General features: G+C 44.7%; 2 protein-coding genes across 3 annotated transcripts in view; both read right to left on the bottom strand.

Annotated features, from left to right (window-relative positions):
* Window positions 1-17,021, bottom strand: part of LOC144755964 (ATP-dependent RNA helicase DHX58-like) — a 121,938-nt gene that overhangs the window by 26,233 nt on the left and 78,684 nt on the right. The window lies entirely within an intron of this gene.
* On the bottom strand, window positions 13,112-16,996 carry LOC144755966 (uncharacterized). Its single transcript, XM_078645415.1, has one exon. The coding sequence runs from the start codon at window positions 13,955-13,957 to the stop codon at window positions 13,112-13,114; it is 846 nt and encodes a 281-aa protein (XP_078501541.1). The 5' UTR covers window positions 13,958-16,996.

Raw genomic sequence — 17,021 nt, 5'->3', positions numbered from 1 at the left:
TAACAGATAGATGTTTTGAGGAATGGCCCATCTCCAGATTTCCTGTGCTAGTCTGGATAGTTGGAGAGAGTGCGTCCCCCCCTGTTTTTGAATATAATACATTGCTGTCATGTTGTCTGTTCTGATCAGGACTGCTTTGTTGGTAACATGTATTTGGAAGGCTTTCAATGCTAGAAACACCGCTAGTAGTTCTAGGTAATTGATGTGCAGTCTTTTTTCCTGCACACTCCACCTTCCTTGTACTGTGTATTTCTCCATATGTGCTCCCCATCCTGTGAGCGATGCGTCCGCTGTTATTGTCACCTGTGGAATTGGTTCTAGGAACGACCGCCCCTTGGCAATGTTTGTTGTGTTCCACCACTTCAGAGAGCGGTGTGTGCGGTCGTCTACCAACACCAGATCTGTAATCTGTCCTTGAGCCTGATTCCACTGTGTCGCTAAGCATTCTTGTAGCGGACGCATTTGTAGTTTGGCATATGGTATTAGCAGTATGCAGGATGACATCATCCCTAATAGCTGCATGAACACTCTTGCTGGTAGTGAGTGTTGTGGCTGGAATCTTTGAATGATTGTAAGCATTGTTTGGATCCTGACTGGATTGGGGTATACTTTGGCTTTTTCTGTGTCTATAGTAGCCCCCAGATATTGTTGAACCTTGCTTGGTTGTAGGTGTGACTTTGTGTAGTTCACCGTGAACCCTAGCTGGTGTAGTAGCTGAATTGTCTTTTGTGTGTTTTGAAGACATTCCTCTTGTGACTTGGCCTTTATTAGCCAGTCGTCCAAGTATGGGAAGACATGTATTTGTTGTCTTCTTAGGTGAGCTGCCACCACTGCCAGGCATTTTGTGAACACCCTTGGTGCCGTTGTGACACCAAACGGAAGGACTTTGAACTGATAATGTTGTCCTTCTACCACAAACCTGAGGTATTTCCTGTGGGCTTTGTGAATCGGGATATGAAAGTAAGCGTCTTTTAGATCCAGTGTAGAAAGAAAGTCCCCTTTCTTCAGTAAAGGAAGTACCTGTTGGAGCGTGACCATGTGGAAATGTTCCGAATTTATGTATGCGTTGAGAGGTCTTAGGTCCAGTATCGGTCTTAGAGACCCATCCTTTTTGGGAATTAGGAAGTATAGGGAGTATACTCCTGTTCCTTGTTGGTGCTGTGGAACCTTCTCTATGGCATGCTTTCCTAGCAGGGATAGTACTTCCTGCTTTAACAGTGTCAGGTGATCTTGTTTCATTGGACGCTGTTTGGGGGGGATGTTTGGTGGGGTAGATGTGAGTTCCAGGCAATAACCATGTTGGATAATTTGTCTCACCCACCTGTCTGATGTGATGTTTTCCCAGACAGGTAGGAACTGTGATAGGCGTCCCCCGACCGGTGTTATATGGTCTGGGGGGAGCTGTATGAAGTCACTGCTTTGGGGTTGGAGAGTTGCGGTTGTTGTTGTTTCCGCGACCTCTACCCTTGTTGTTGTTACCTCTGTAACTACCTCTAGAATTACCTCTGGGTGATGTAGGTGTAAAAGAGGTTTGTTGCTGGCTTGTACCTGTATTTTTGGATCCTCCTCTATAGGTGGACCTACGAAAGGAACCTCTTTGTGTCGGCTGTTGCAAGGCTCCCATTGATTTAGCCGTTTCCGTATCCTTTTTCATCTTTTCTAAGGCCTCATCTGTCCCTGTGCCGAAAAGTGTTTTCCCATCAAAAGGTTGGTTCAGTAACGATGTTTGTACCTCTTGTTTGAACCCTGATACCCTGAGCCATGCATGTCTCCTTAACATGATGCTTGTGTTTGTAGATCTTGCTGCAGTGTCTGCCGCGTCTAGGGCGCACTTTATGGAAGTGTTAGTAATTAACTTCCCTTCTTGTATGAGTTGATCTGCCCTCTTTTGAAGTTCTTTAGTGAGATGTGTGATGAGTTTTTCTAATTCATCATAATGCGCTCTGTCATACCTTGCAAGTAGTGCTTGCGTATTAGCTATGCGCCAGCTGTTTGCCGCTTGAGATGCTACTCTCTTGCCAGAGGCATCTATTAGCTTAGACTCTTTGTCAGGAGGTGGAGCTTCTCCTGTAGATAAAGTGTTTGCTCTCTTACGAGCGTTTGTGACCACTAGTGAGTCTAGAGGAATTTGCCCTTTAATGTATATTGGGTCTTTTGGAGCTGCCCTATATTTCTTATCGATTCTTGGGTTCAGTACCCTAGCCCTCACTGGGTCTTTGAATATCTCTGATGTATGACTGAGAAGGCCCTTAAGCATTGGTAGTGTTCCTGATGTTCTTTGTGCAGTAGGTAGTGTTTCTAATAAGAAATCCTCTATTTGAGGTTCTGCATGTAGTTCTACCTTGTGATATGTTGCTGCTCTATTAATGAGTTGCGCAAAACCAGTATTATCATCAGGAGGTGAAGGTTTTGAAGGATACATTTCAGGGTCGTTATCGTTATCTGACCCTACATTGTACTCTTCCCATGGGTCTGCCTCCTCTGGGATTGTGTCTTCATCATCCCCAGGATGTTCCCCCTCCCCTGTGTCACTCTCTACATCTGTTGTAGGTGTAGATGGTCGTGTGGGAGGAATATTTGGTCTATTGTGAGGAAGAGGAGAAGATGGTGTGTGTCTAGGTTTTGGAGAAGGGGGAGGAGTTGTATTTGTCCCCATTGTTCTCTTCTTCGGATGAGTTTTGTCGTCCGAATGTTCATTCTTCCTCTTTTTAGGTAGTTCTGTGACTACCTTGCCAGTTTTTGGATCAATAAACAGAGTCTTTTGTTTAGGATCGGTCTTGTATTCCTGTGTCGGTACCGCAGTTTTCAGTTCCGAAAGGTGTTTTTTCTTCTGACTGTCCATTTGTATTTTCGGCACCGAGATTTTATTCGGATCCGATGTTTTCGGTATCGAAGATGTCCCCGGTGTCGAGGGTGTTTTCGACGTCGAAACGTGTTTCGGTGTCGACGTGGACTGCTTCGACTTCGAGCTTTCCTTGACTTGGAGCTTCGGTGTCGATGAGGTCCGTTTATCGGAACCACCATGATGGGAGACCGAGTGTTTCGGTTTCGGTTTCGTTGCAGGGCTCGAAGGCGGGGCGTCGGAAACTTTTTTCGGTTGTCTGACCGGGCTCGAGGGCGGGGTCGACACCGTGCGGGGTCTGTTCTTTGGTAAAGGGACGTCGTCACTCACGGTTTGTTGGACGTCGATTTCCTCGACGTCGGACTCGTCCACTTCAGACCCCGCCTCGTCGGCCTCTGCTTCCTCCTCTTCTGGGTGCTGGTCCTCGAACAGCTCCGGGATTGCTTGTGACTGCATTCTCGATACCTCGTGTCTTCGGGCTCGACGGTTTCTAATCGTCGATTTTGAAGAGAACGCTGCACAGGCCTCACAGTCCCTGGATTCGTGTTCAGGGGACAAGCAGAGGTTGCACACCTCGTGTAGGTCCTTGTGTGGGAACTTAGCACCACACGTTGGACATTTTTTGAATGGAGTCCTTTCCATGGACCCCGGGCTGGACTACTTCGAGTTTCTCGTAGTCGTCGTCCTTGGAAACGCGTCGGTATGGAAGTGAAGTTGCGTTCGATAACAATACCGTCGAATTGGAAAGGGTTACGCGCCGAATATAACCTTCTTTATCGAAGTCGGTCCGGAGCGCTTCGATCCTCATCCGAACCCGATGGCGGAAAAAAACAATCTAAGGATGGAGCCGATGCCCATGCGCACTAACACCAAGAGGAGGAGTCATCTATGACGACAAAGACTTCTCCAGAAGAAAAACAAGTGCAATCATCCGAGCCCAACACCAGATGGCGATCTATTCATAAATGTACCATCTGCAGCCCATATGCCTCGAACTTACAATTCTGACAACAACACGCTGAATCAAGACAATATCACAAGAACACAAGACATTATATATACAATATACATCTTCATCCTTTGCAGAACTTGAACAAGCTGTTTCAAGGTATGAGGCAAACGGAACCACGATATTTATATTTCTATCAGTGAAATGAATAGCATACCGATTACTTTTTTCTCTCTGATTAGGCCGGCCGTGTGACCACAATCCCCTCCCTTGACAAGGCATCAGACGCTGTGCAGTGAGGTAAATAAGGCGCAGAAATATTTGTCACACTGTCCTTAGGAGAAGTTTGTGACACAATTCACGCTTTGTTCACTTTAGAAATAAAAGCTTGAAGCCACGTCTTAAAGAGTTATAGATGAAAAGATGCCCTGCCTGAAAAACACAGGTATTTCTCTTTAGAATTCTAACACACAAAAGGAGGCAGTCCATTGAGGTGTATAGGCTTTCGACAAAACGTTATTATTTTTGTACCCCACACAGACGAATAACAAAGCCCTGATGAGGGTTCGAAAATTCGATACTCGAACCTGAAACGCGTCGGCACACTTACAAGAGCAAGTTATATCATTGAATGATCAATTTTGAAGACGTTGTACTTTTGTCCTTGCTCTTGTTTTCACATCGCTTTGTTTGTTCAATTTATGAATTCATTTTCAAAACAATGATGAAGTTGTATATTGTATATATAATGTCTTGTGTTCTTGTGATATTGTCTTGATTCAGCGTGTTGTTGTCAGAATTGTAAATATTGTATAATTGTCCAATTGTGTATTTTTCTGCTATAAAGAAAAAATTATTTTTCAAAAAACAATTCAAAAACAAGAATAACTGGTATAAATAAAAATACCGTACCAAGTTTCATGAGGTTGCACTTGGTCTTTATTAGATAGATTATTTTTCATTTAGATACGAGGGTGGTGGCATTTCTTTGTTGTTTAATAGTCTATATGGTCCAGCTCCCACCTCAGTCCCACTAAGGACCTAACTCCCTCGGTTCCACCGCGATGTAGGAAAAGGCTCTTCAACCCGTTCTGGCTCTGCGGATGTGTGGGGTTTCGGCAAGGGTGAGGTCGGCGGAGTGGAGGCTTCTCTTGGGTACATGGAAGGAGACTCTTTTGTTGAGGTATTTGAGTGCGATGATGTGGAGGGATTTTTAGGCATGTGTGAGTAGCTTGAGGGTTACTCTCTACTCGACTGGAAGCCGGTGGAGGTCTTGCAGGTGTTGAGTGATGTGTTTGTGTGTCGTGGGATGCAGAGGACGAGTTTGGACGCGGTGTTCCGGATGGTCTGGATTTTGCATAGCAGGGATTTGTTAATTCCGGCGTAGAGGGCATTTCTGTATCCAGTCGGCTTGTTATGAGTGCGTGGGTAACTGTCTTTTTGGATTCAGGGGAGGATCCATTTGAAGGTCTTGCGAAGGATGCGGAGGGTGTTGAAGTAGGTGGAGGCGATGGCGTTGAACTGTCAGGTCCTGGTGAGGGAGGAGTCGAGTATGATGCTGAGGTTCCGTGCGTGGTCAGTGAGGGTAGAGGGGTTGCAGAGGGAGGTGGCCTACTAGGTGTTGTCCCATGCTGAGGGGGTGGGTCCGAGGACGAGGACTTCAGTCTTCTCAGAGTTGAGCTTCAGACAGCTGCTCCTCATCCAGGATGAGATGTCTTTCATTCCTTCCTGAAAGCTGAGTCTGGTGGTGTTGGGTTCCTTCTTCTCCATGCTGGATGACGGAAAGGGGGGCCATGTATATGTTGAAGAGCATGAGACTGAGCGATGATCCTTGGGGTACTCGGCAGTTGATCTCTGTGAGTTTGGAGAGGAAGGGCGTGAATCGAATTGAGTTCTGCCAGTGAGGAAGGTGCACAGCCAGTCGAGGGCGGTTCCCTGAATGCCGGCGTCAAGGATTCTGGTGGTGAGAGACAGTGTTGAAGGCAGCGGAGAGGTCTAGAAGGATGCTTGCATACATATGCTCAATTATCACATTTTCACCTCCTCATATCTGGTTAGGAGTTCCACTGGTGCATATGTGTTATATATTTCTGAATATTGTGCCCACACAATTACACAACTACTGTTTCACACCTAGCCACAGTTCATAGACAGAGAATGTTTGGTGAGGACTAGATGACACATTTGGTACACTGGGGGGGGGGGTCAGGTGTGCACATAAAAAGAGGGGAACACAACTAGATCCCTCAGATTTTATCTATGCGCAGACTGTAACAGGAAAACCTGTCATGCCACAGGCCAGACAACAAGTACCATTAGACCAGAAACATTTTACCCCACATGTTTGGATCAAAGCTGGACCATGTGTCCACAATGATGCTAAAGCAACAGCCAGTGTCATGCTCCTAGAGGTCATGTAAGGGATTAAACACAATTAACATCCACATACACCCAAGAAAGCGATAAACGGTCTGCTTAAAAATAAAATAATCAAGATAAGGGCCACAATTGGAAAAAAAATTGCTCTATTGCTTACTGATTGCCCTGTGTTCATTTATAAATACTCCAAGTTCCGACTAACACCTAACGCCTGTTCAGCTTGTCACTGTACGATCAATAAATGTATCAGTCCCAGGAACTAGACCTAAAACTGATACTGAAACTTCTTTTGAAATTGTGAAAGCTGAAATGTTTGAGTGTCTGTATGAGTTAACACACACGGCGCAGTTTCTTTCTACTCAGATATCAAAGCAGAAGGAAAAGGGCCCCATCAATCCTCCCGGAACACACATCTTTGTCCGAAAGGCTGTCCGACAGCGGAAAACACTAACATTTGAAGGACCTTTGAAAGTCACAGACTCCTCGCCAACAGCTGAAGAACATGGATACATTGGAGCAACATCAGGGTCGACCCTGCGCCACCTCAGCACTGAACAACGAACAAGAAGAGGGCAACTTGTTCTCATTTACTATCCGAGAAGAAGAATGTAAATGTTTTGTAGTCTACAGATACAGCTGTAACACCAGCAGCGCAAAAGATCCTTATAACAAGATATGTTTATTTATTATATGTCTTTATCTTATTGTTGGAGTAGCACTAACAATGTTTTATTGGTTCACTGTTCTTTCTTATTGCTTGGCTGTAGGAAGCTGGATTTCTGTTGCAGTAACCCCCCTCTTTTTGCCGGACTACTGATGCACTTTGACTTGATGTGCCCTGGGTCATTGCCAATCAGGTTCCCGGGGCCTGTGTTCTTTCTCAAAACTGTACCTTATACCCCCAATTGGCACCTTTCTGGCCACATGTCAGTACCTTGTAAAAGTTACCATTGGTATCAAGGGAACTGTGGCCAGGGAAGGGCTCTAAGGGCTGCAGCACTTATTGTGCAACCACACTTAAAAGGCCCTGTACCTTTACTCACACACACCGCCATTGCAGGCTGCGTCTTATGGTGCAGAACAAAGTGAAGAGTTGACATAGCACACATCCCTGTGTGCCATGCCTACAACCCACTGCCCTGACATAAGTCAGCCACCCCTCTAGCTGGGTGCACTATACCAGTGGTGAGGGTACAGGTGCACGAGCCCTGTACAGTGTCTAGACCAATTCATAGACATTGTAAGCGCAGTAATGCCATTAAGAGTATATGGTGCTGGGAGTTTGTCATTATGAACTCCACAGCACCATAATAGCTTTACTAAACATTGGGAAGTTTGGTATCAAACTTCTCAGCACATTAAACCCACACTGTTGCCAGTGTGGGATTTAATTAAAAAAGCACTCTTAGAGATGCCCCCTGAAAAACGACCAGCCTCTGGTAGGTTTCCTGACTGGTACACACCAGCCTGCCACCACAAGACATGTTTCTGGAACCCTGGGGTTCCTCTACGTCCCGAGCCCTCTAACTTACCGGCCCAGCTGTTGGTTCTTTCCGGAAGTCTTCCTGGACTGAGACCTCAGCCAAAAACCAAAACCGGCAATCCCCATTGAAAACAACAGGGCACCCAACGCCAAAACAGCACCCTGCACCCTGCGCCGCTGCGGGTGTACTTTGGATGCTAACTCGGATCCCCCTTTGCCCTGAGCCCAATACCAGGAGTTTTGCTCCCACAACCTTGTGGCCTGCTTGTGAGCAGCCACCAACCGGAGGCCCACTATCCCCCATTGGATAACATTGGGCATCAGCACTCTGCACCTAGCCGCCCTAGTGCAGCTGAAGGTGTTTTGAGAGTGCATCCTCAACCCTGGGGGAACCCTGGGTCAACCCTGTGTCTGACCCCAGAATACCAACTCCCATAACGTGTACTTCCCTTCAAACTGTTAACTTAATTTTTATCCATAAGAATACATTGACTGTTTTTCCTTGAAAATTGTTCTGTGTGTGGAGTTGGTTTGTATGAAATACTGAAAAACTGCAAATGTACGAAAACTGATTTACTTACCTTTCCTCTAGGAAATGTCCCAGTGTAATATCTAGGCAGATCAATGGGAGGTACTTGCACACCCATACTGTAGTTTTTGAAGTTCGACAATTGACTCTGTGTTTTGCGTGCGACCAGGGTATCACTGTCCGATCAATCAGCATGACGGTACAATGAATGAGAAGCGTTGCTCAGCTGGGTAACGTCCCCCAGCCGGTCACCAACAAGGAGTTTAATCCACTTCTGTATAATGAATAAGCAACAGATCAACATGGAAGTGAATTTTTGTTCCACAGTAATATGAAATTTCCAATAGATCCTTCCGAAGAAATACGGTTTAAACCCAATAGTTCATCAAAAACAATGAAACGGAGATGGCGAATGTAAAGAGTACTAACATCATGATAGTCTCAGAAATGCGAAGTAAGCCTTGAATACTCCAGTGAGGTGATTGGAAAATCAGAAGCGTAATTTAAGTCTTGTGCAAGCAGACCGTCGGTGAAAGGCTGTGGCGTGAGGAAATGCGACTGAAGTGAACAGAACGATGAATAATGGATAGCTCACATGCTGTGCCGTAATCTGGAAATGAACGAGCATTCCGATAATGCAGTCATTCTGTGTGGTACATATGTTATTGCGCATATGTCGAGGTATCTTGCATGGCGTAATACCATATTATTAGTAAACAAGCACGGTGGGAAATGGCCGTTCAACTGATAAAATAATTCGCCATAACGTGCAGGGAAAATGAACAGGCGTGCAAGGGATAGCGTGAGAAAATGTGACTAAGTGAACCGAATTATAAATAACTCGCTTGCGGTACCGTGATAGGAAAGTAAACAAACATGCCAAAAATGCCGTCATTCTGTGCAGGCGGGGATGTGACATAACTCATATCTTAATACCGATATATGGTGGTATCTCGCATAGCGTGATACCCTATTAAGAAGTGAACATGCATAAAAAATGGCAGTTCAACTGATGAAATGTATCGCAATTCGGTGAAGGGAAAGTGGATAGGCATGCAAGGAATGCGGTCATTCTGTGCGGGATAAATGTAGTTAATATTGCTGTTCTGACAGAACGAGGTAACAGCGGTGCAAGTAAACAGGCATTCCAACAAAAGCGAGGGCTGTCAACTAGCTAGTTTTTTACTGCAGTTCCCACAGATAGCAGGTCACCCATCAGTGAGGGCCAGTGTGTAACTGACGCAGGTGCGCGGCGGTGTAGAAATAGAAAACCTCACCAAAAATGAAAGACGGCGGGACATTCAACGTTCCTATAACTTTAGGACTGCAAATAATTGGCAACAAACATGAGGGTTAAAGCTGGAAAATTAAGAAATAATTCTGGAGGACGGAAAGGCAGAAAGGAATATGCTACTTACCAGTATGCATCTGTTCTTGGCATAGAGGGCTGCAGAGTGGTACATTTATGAATACATCGCCATCTGGTGTTGGGCTCGGATGATTGCACTTATTTGTCTCTTGGAGAAGTCTTTTGTAGTCACGAGGCTGGTGACTCCTCCCTTGGGTGATAGTGCGCATGGGCATCGGCTCCATCCTTAGATTGTTTTGCATAGTAGGGTTAGATGGAGTAGTATGATAGAATACAGAAAGAGATGCCCATGTATGTGTATCTAAATAAGATAATGTTGGAACAGACACAGGTTTCCGGGGAGGTAGGGAGGGCATGTACCACTCTGCAGCCCTCTATGCCAAGAACAGATGCATACTGGTAAGTAGCATATTCCGTTCGAGGCATATGGGCTGCAGATGGTACATTTATGAATAGATTACACAGCAGTTACCTCCCTAGCGGTAGTCACCGGTGTCTGTTGCAACAGTTTGAAATAAAGTTTTTAATACAGCCTGGCCCACCCTCGCTTGTTGTGTTGCTTGAACGTCAATACAATAGTGTTTTGTGAAGGTATGCGGTGTAGACCAAGTTGCTGCTCTGCATATGTAGTAATAACAAATTGAGAGAGAGGGAAAAGGACACTCTTTGTCCCCCTGGTAAATCTTGTAAAACAACATATGTCATCTAGGGGGATGTTCCCTAAGAATGCCATAGATGCCCCTAGTTTGCGTGTAGAATGAGCTCTAGGGGGAACAGTTAATGTTCTTTTTGCTTTTATGTAACATATTTGTATACATTTTACGATCCATCTGGCAATGCCTGCTTTTGAGATAGGATTGCCTTTATGTGTTGGGGAAAACGCTACAAATAGTTGTTTGGTTTTTCTGAAAGTTTGTGTTCTTTCTATGAAGTATAATATTGCCCTTTTGACATCTAGTGTATGTAGGGCACTCTCTGCTACCGTCTGTGGCTTTGGAAAAAAGACTGGTAGTTCCACTGGTTGATTGATGTGGAATGCTGAAATTACTTTAGGTATGAACTTTGGATTTGTTCTAAGAACCACTTTATTCTGGTGTAACTGTAGAAATGGTTCTTGTATTGTTAATGCCTGTAGCTCACTAACTCTCCTAAGGGAGGTAATGGCTATAAGGAAGGCCACCTTCCATGTAAGAAATTGTATTTCACACCTATGCATAGGTTCAAAAGGTGGCCCCATGAGTCTGGTGAGTACTATGTTAAGGTTCCAGACTGGAGAAGTTGGTAGTCTTGGTGGGATAACTCTTTTGAGTCCTTCCATGAAAGCCTTAATTGCGGGCATCCTAAATAGGGATAAGTGTTGCCTGTTTTGCAGGTATGCTGCTATAGCTGCAAGATGTACTCTAATTGAAGTGTAAGCAAGGTTACATTGCTGTAAGTGTAGTAGGTAGCAAATGATATTTTGTGTAGATGCGTCCAGAGGGTTGATGTTGTTACTGTTACAGTATACAGTAAACCTTTTCCACTTTGCTGCATAGCAGGCCCTGGTGGTAGGACGTCTTGCTTGCTTGATAATTTCCATACAGTTTGGAGGTAGATTTAAGTATCCAAATTCTAAGATCTCAGGAGCCAGATTGCTAGGTTCAGTTGTTTGGGATCTGGGTGCATTATTTCTCCATGGTTCTGTGTAAGGTGCATGGGTGAGATTCTTAGTTTTTGGTGTGGCTCCTGTGAGAGCTGTAGTGGTGAACCACGGCTGTCTTGCCCACGTGGGTGCCACTAGTATCATGGTCATTGAATGTTGTTGCAGTTTTCGAACCACTAATGGAATTAGTGGGAGAGGGGGAAAAGCGTATGCAAATTTGTTGAACCAATTTATCCATAATGCATTGCCCTGCGACAGGTGGTGTGGGTGCCTGGATGCGAAGCTTTGGCATTTTGCGTTCTGATGAGTGGCAAAGAGATCTATCTCCGGTTGTCCCCATCTTTGGAAGAATGGTTGCAGTATTTGGTCGTGCAGTTCCCATTTGTGTATTTGTTCTGACTGTCTGCTTAAGATGTCTGCTATCTGATTTTGAACTCCTGGTAGGTGTTCGGCTAACAGATAGACTTGTTGAGCAATGGCCCATCTCCAAATTTCCTGTGCTAGTCTGGATAGTTGGAGAGAGTGTGTCCCCCCTGTTTTTGAATATAATACATTGCTGTCATGTTGTTTGTTCTGATCAGGACTGCCTTGTTGAGAATATGCATTTGAAAAGCTTTCAGTGCTAGGAACACTGCTAGTAGTTCTAGATGGTTTATGTGCAGTTGTTTTTGCTGTACACTCCATCTCCCTTGTACTGTGTATCTGTCCATATGAGCTCCCCATCCGGTGAGCGATGCATCCGCTGTTAGCACCACTTGTGGAATTGGTTCTAGGAACGACCGCCCTTTGGAAATGTTTGTTGTATTCCACCACTTTAGAGAGCGATGTGTGCGGTCGTCTACCAACACCAGATCTGTAATCTGACCTTGAGCCTGATTCCACTGTGTTGCTAGACATTCTTGAAGCGGACACATTTGTAGTCTGGCATATGGGATTAGCAGTATGCAAGAGGACATCATCCCCAATAACTGCATGAACACTCGCGCTGTTAATGAGTGTTGCGGTTGAAACCTTTGAATCAATGTAAGCATTGTCTGAATCCTGACTGGATTGGGGTATACTTTGGCTTTTTCTGTATCTATTGTAGCCCCTAGATACTGTTGCATTTTGTTTGGTTGCAGGTGGGATTTTGTGTAGTTCACCTAGCGCTGGGATGCTCACGGGTTACTACGCACTCTATAAAACCTTTAAATAAATAAATAAACCCTCGCTGGTGCAGCAGTTGAATTGTCTTTTGTGTGTTTTGAAGACATTCCTGTTGTGACGTCGCCTTTATTAGCCAGTCGTCCAAGTAAGGAAAGACATGTATTTGTTGTCTTCTTAGGCGTGCTGCAACCACTGCTAGGCATTTGGTGAATACCCTTGGTGCTGTAGTGACGCCAAACGGAAGGACTTTGAACTGATAATGCTGTCCTTCTACCACAAACCTGAGGTATTTTCTGTGGGCTTTGTGAATTGGGATATGAAAGTAGGCGTCTTTTAGATCCAGTGTAGAAAGAAAGTCCCCTTTCTTCAGTAAAGGAAGTACTTGTTGTAACGTGACCATGTGGAAATGTTCTGAATTTATATATGCATTGAGAGGTCCGAGGTCTAGTATTGGCCTTAGAGATCCGTCTTTTTTGGGAATTAGGAAGTATAGAGAGTATACTCCTGTTCCCTGTTGATGTTGTGGAACCTTCTCTATAGCATGCTTTTGTAGCAGTGATAGTACTTCCTGTTTTAATAATATCAGATGATCTTGTCTCATTGGACGTTGTCTGGGGGGATGTTTGGTGGGGTAGCTGTGAGTTCTAGGCAATAACCATGTTGGATAATTTGTCTCACCCACCAGTCTGATGTGATGTTTTCCCAGACAGGTAGGAACTGTGATAGGCGTCCCCCGACCGGTGTTACGTGGTCTGGGGGTAGCTGTATGAAGTCACTGTTTTGGGGTAGGGGAGTTGCGGTTCTTGTTATTTCCGCGACCTCTACCTTTGTTGTTGTTACCTCTGTAACTGCCTTTAGAATTCCCTCTGGGTGATGTTGGTGTGAAAGAGGTTGATTGCTGGCTTGTGCCTGTATTCTTTGATCCGCCTCTATAGGAGGATCTACGAAAGGAACCCCTGTGAGCTGGCTGTTGCAATGCTCCCATTGACTTAGCCGTTTCTGTGTCCTTTTTCATCTTTTCTAACGCCTCATCTGTACCTGATCCGAAGAGTGTTTTACCATCAAAGGGCTGATTCAATAAAGAAGTCTGTACTTCCTGTTTGAACCCGGAGACCCTAAGCCATGCATGTCTTCTTAACATGATGCTGGTGTTTATGGATCTTGCTGCAGTGTCTGCTGCGTCTAAGGCGCACTTTATGGAAGTGTTAGTTATTATCTTCCCTTCTTGTACTAGGTGATCTGCCCTTTTTTGATGTTCCTTAGGGAGATGTGTAATGAGTTTTTCTAACTCATCGTAATGAGCTCTGTCATAACGTGCAAGTAGCGCTTGAGTGTTTGCTATGCGCCAGCTGTTTGCAGCTTGGGATGCAACTCTTTTGCCAGAGGCATCTATTAACTTGGACTCCTTGTCAGGAGGAGGAGCTTCTCCTGCTGTTAGTGAGTTTGCCCTCTTACGAGCGTTTGAGACTACTAATGAGTCCAGAGGTATTTGCCCCTTAATAAACACTGGGTCTTTTGGGGCTGCCTTATACTTTTTATCAATTCTTGGGTTTAACACCCTAGCCCTCACCGGTTCTCTGAATATGTCCGATGTATGAGTGAGGAGACCTTTAAGCATTGGTAGGGTCCCTGAGGATTTTTGCCCAGCAGGTAGTGTTTCTAAAAGGAAATCTTCTATCTGAGGTTCTGTATGTAAATCTACCTTGTGGTATTTTGCTGCCCTATTAATTGTGCAAAACCTGAATTATCATCAGGGGGAGAGGTTTTGAGGGATACAGGTCAGGGTAATTATCATTGTCTGACACTGCGTCATAATCCTCCCATGGGTCTGTGTCTTCTGGGATAGTATTGTCATCCCTAGGAAGGTCCCCATCCCCTGTGTCACTTTCTATATCTGTTTGAGGTGTAGATGGGCGTGGTGTAGAAGGTATAGGAATAGCTGGCAGAGCATTAGGAAGAGGGGAAGAGGGTGTGCCCATAGGTTGTGGAGACAGTGGAGTTGTATTTGTCCCCATTGTTCTCTTCCTAGAAGGCGGGGCGTCGGAAACTTTTTTCGGTTGTCTGACCGGGCTCGAAGGCGGGGTCGACACCAATCTGGGTCGTTTTTTTGGCAAAGGGACGTCGTCACTCTTGGTTTGATGGACGTCGACTTCTTCGACTTCAGACACGTCCGCTTCCGACCCCGACCCGACCTCATCTTCTTCTTCCTCAGGGTGTTGGACCTCGAACAGTTCTGGGATTGCATCTGACTCCATCCTTGACATCTCGTGTCTTCGGGCTCGGCGGTGTCTGATCGTCGACTTGGAGGAGAAAGCCGCACAGGCTTCACAGTCCCTGGATTCGTGGTCAGGTGATAAACAGAGGTTAGCACCACACGTTGGACATGTTTTGAATGGAGTCCTTTCCATGGACTCCGGGCTGGACTATGTCGAGATGGGCCTCCCGGTCTCGTCGACGTAGAGTTGGAATTTTTGTTGTTGACCTCGAAGCGCGTCGGAATGGAAATGAACTCGCACTCGATAAACAATACCATCGAATTGGAAAGGGAATACGCGCCGAAATATAACTTCTTTCTCGAAGTCGATCTGGAGCGCTTCGATCCTCATCCAAACCCGATGGCGGAAAAAAACAATCTAAGGATGGAGCCGGTGCCCATGCGCACTATCACCCAAGGGAGGAGTCACCAGCCTCGTGACTACAAAAGACTTCTCTAAGAGAAAAACAAGTGCAATCATCCGAGCCCAACACCAGATGGCGATCTATTCATAAATGTACCATCTGCAGCTCATATGCCTCGAACATAGGAATGGTGTAAAACTAGGCATATCACACTGAGTAGAAAAAGTAACTTAAAAAGTAATCTGAAAAGTAACGTACAAAGTAATCTGTAAAGTAAATGGAAAGTAATTTCGAAACATTGACTTACCTGTAATTCAATCAACAGCATTTGAACCTGCATTTAACTGTAAAACATTGCATAGATTTTGCAAAGCATTTATATCACTTACCTGCACCAGGCTTGGTTCTAGAAATAAAATAACTAATAATATTTTTTGATACAAACAAATTGGTCTGACTTCAGTCTTTGAGCATGTGACATAATTTGCTGCCTGAGGGTGTACAACAAAAGCTTAACACTACCCTCTGATAAAGCATTACTGCTCGCCCAAACTGCCACAAATAGAGAGTAAGGTGCTATCTACTTTTACCTCTGCCTACCTTTGGGGGTCCACTGGACTCTGTGCACACTATACCCCATTTGGTATAGTATATAGAGAGCCAGCTTCCACACTACTATGCATCCCATACCCTTTTTTCCCCTTCACCTGCTGACACCTGTAGCAGTAGTAGTGGATCCTTTATTAACGCAATGTATTCTAATACCTCTATTGTCTCACTTTTTGTTTTGAATTATGTTCCTAACTGTTACAATGCGGTTCAACTGTTATTATAAAAAGTAAAGCGCTCTGATATCCCTCGGGATCAAGTTCACGCTATATAAAACTTTATAAATAAAAAAATAAAATAAATAAGATAGGAGTGCCTGATATAGACCTTAGGGCAGCCTTTACTAGGAAGAATGGGTTTATGACAGTAAGATCATCCTCAGTAGACTGTAATGGGTTTATACCCCATACCCTACCTTGCCATGCCAGAATAGAACTGTTCTACACTTATTTGCCAGAATTTGCGTCCATCACAACTGGAGTGCCCCAGGTTACTTGAGGTGTAGAGCAGCATCCTTAGGGGCACTTTGGGTAGACTCAGATTATGAAGATGGGATAGAGTGGGAGGTACACTTGGGGTGGGGAGAAAATGTCCAAACCTAAAAAAGCTTGCAAACTAAAGTCACCTTTTGTCTGTTGTTTTCTAGAAAATAGCACGGTACATTTTGGGCACAACTCTGGCTGCAACAGCACCCTCTAATAATTTGGACATGCAATATGGCACCTCCAGCCATGGATTTCTACTGGGCTTGCGGAGAACGTCTCTATCTACAACTGCTTCCTCGATGGAGCAGCTTTTGCTTACTAGAACAATGTACTTTGATATTCAATTTCTCTATCTCTCACTCTCTCTTTGAATTGCCATGATTTAATAGTTGTTAGATTGCATGGCTTTGTTTTTGATTAATGATGTGTCTTTGACACTTTTTTTGCTTGTTTAAATTAAGTGCCTCTCCTGACTCGATTCCTGCTTTTCAGAGTTGTATCTTGTTATTTCAGGTAACACATTTAGTGTTCGTGCCTGTGGGTAAAAACCACCCTCTGTGCTAGTCTCTGAATATTCAACATTGTGCTGCATTCTGGTATAAAACCACACTGATACTCATGCACCAACAAGACCGTTACGTGCCACAACCAATTAGCCAGCATCTTTGAAAGGAGTTTGGAATCGGTGTTAATCATTGAAAGCACGCTATAGTTAAGAGTGCAAAGCAGACTTCCTGAAGCAACCACAGACAGGCTCCAACTCATGCAAATTACAGCTGTCAGCTTCTATTGTACTTTATTCATCTTGATAGCATCACTGCAACATTTAAACCAACGCACTAGCTACTTATCAACTGACTGACTAAATTTAATGCGCCATGTTGGTTGACAATGCACCATACTCATGCGCTGTCCCCCACCAACCAGATGGTTTACTGGTACCAGCCTACACTTGACAGCAGACTCTCT

This window comes from Lissotriton helveticus, chromosome 5_1 (assembly GCF_964261635.1).
Source record: "Lissotriton helveticus chromosome 5_1, aLisHel1.1, whole genome shotgun sequence".
NCBI lineage: Eukaryota > Metazoa > Chordata > Amphibia > Caudata > Salamandridae > Lissotriton > Lissotriton helveticus.
The sequence above is the reverse complement of the archived record's forward strand: the minus strand, read 5'-3'. Positions and strand labels throughout refer to the sequence as shown.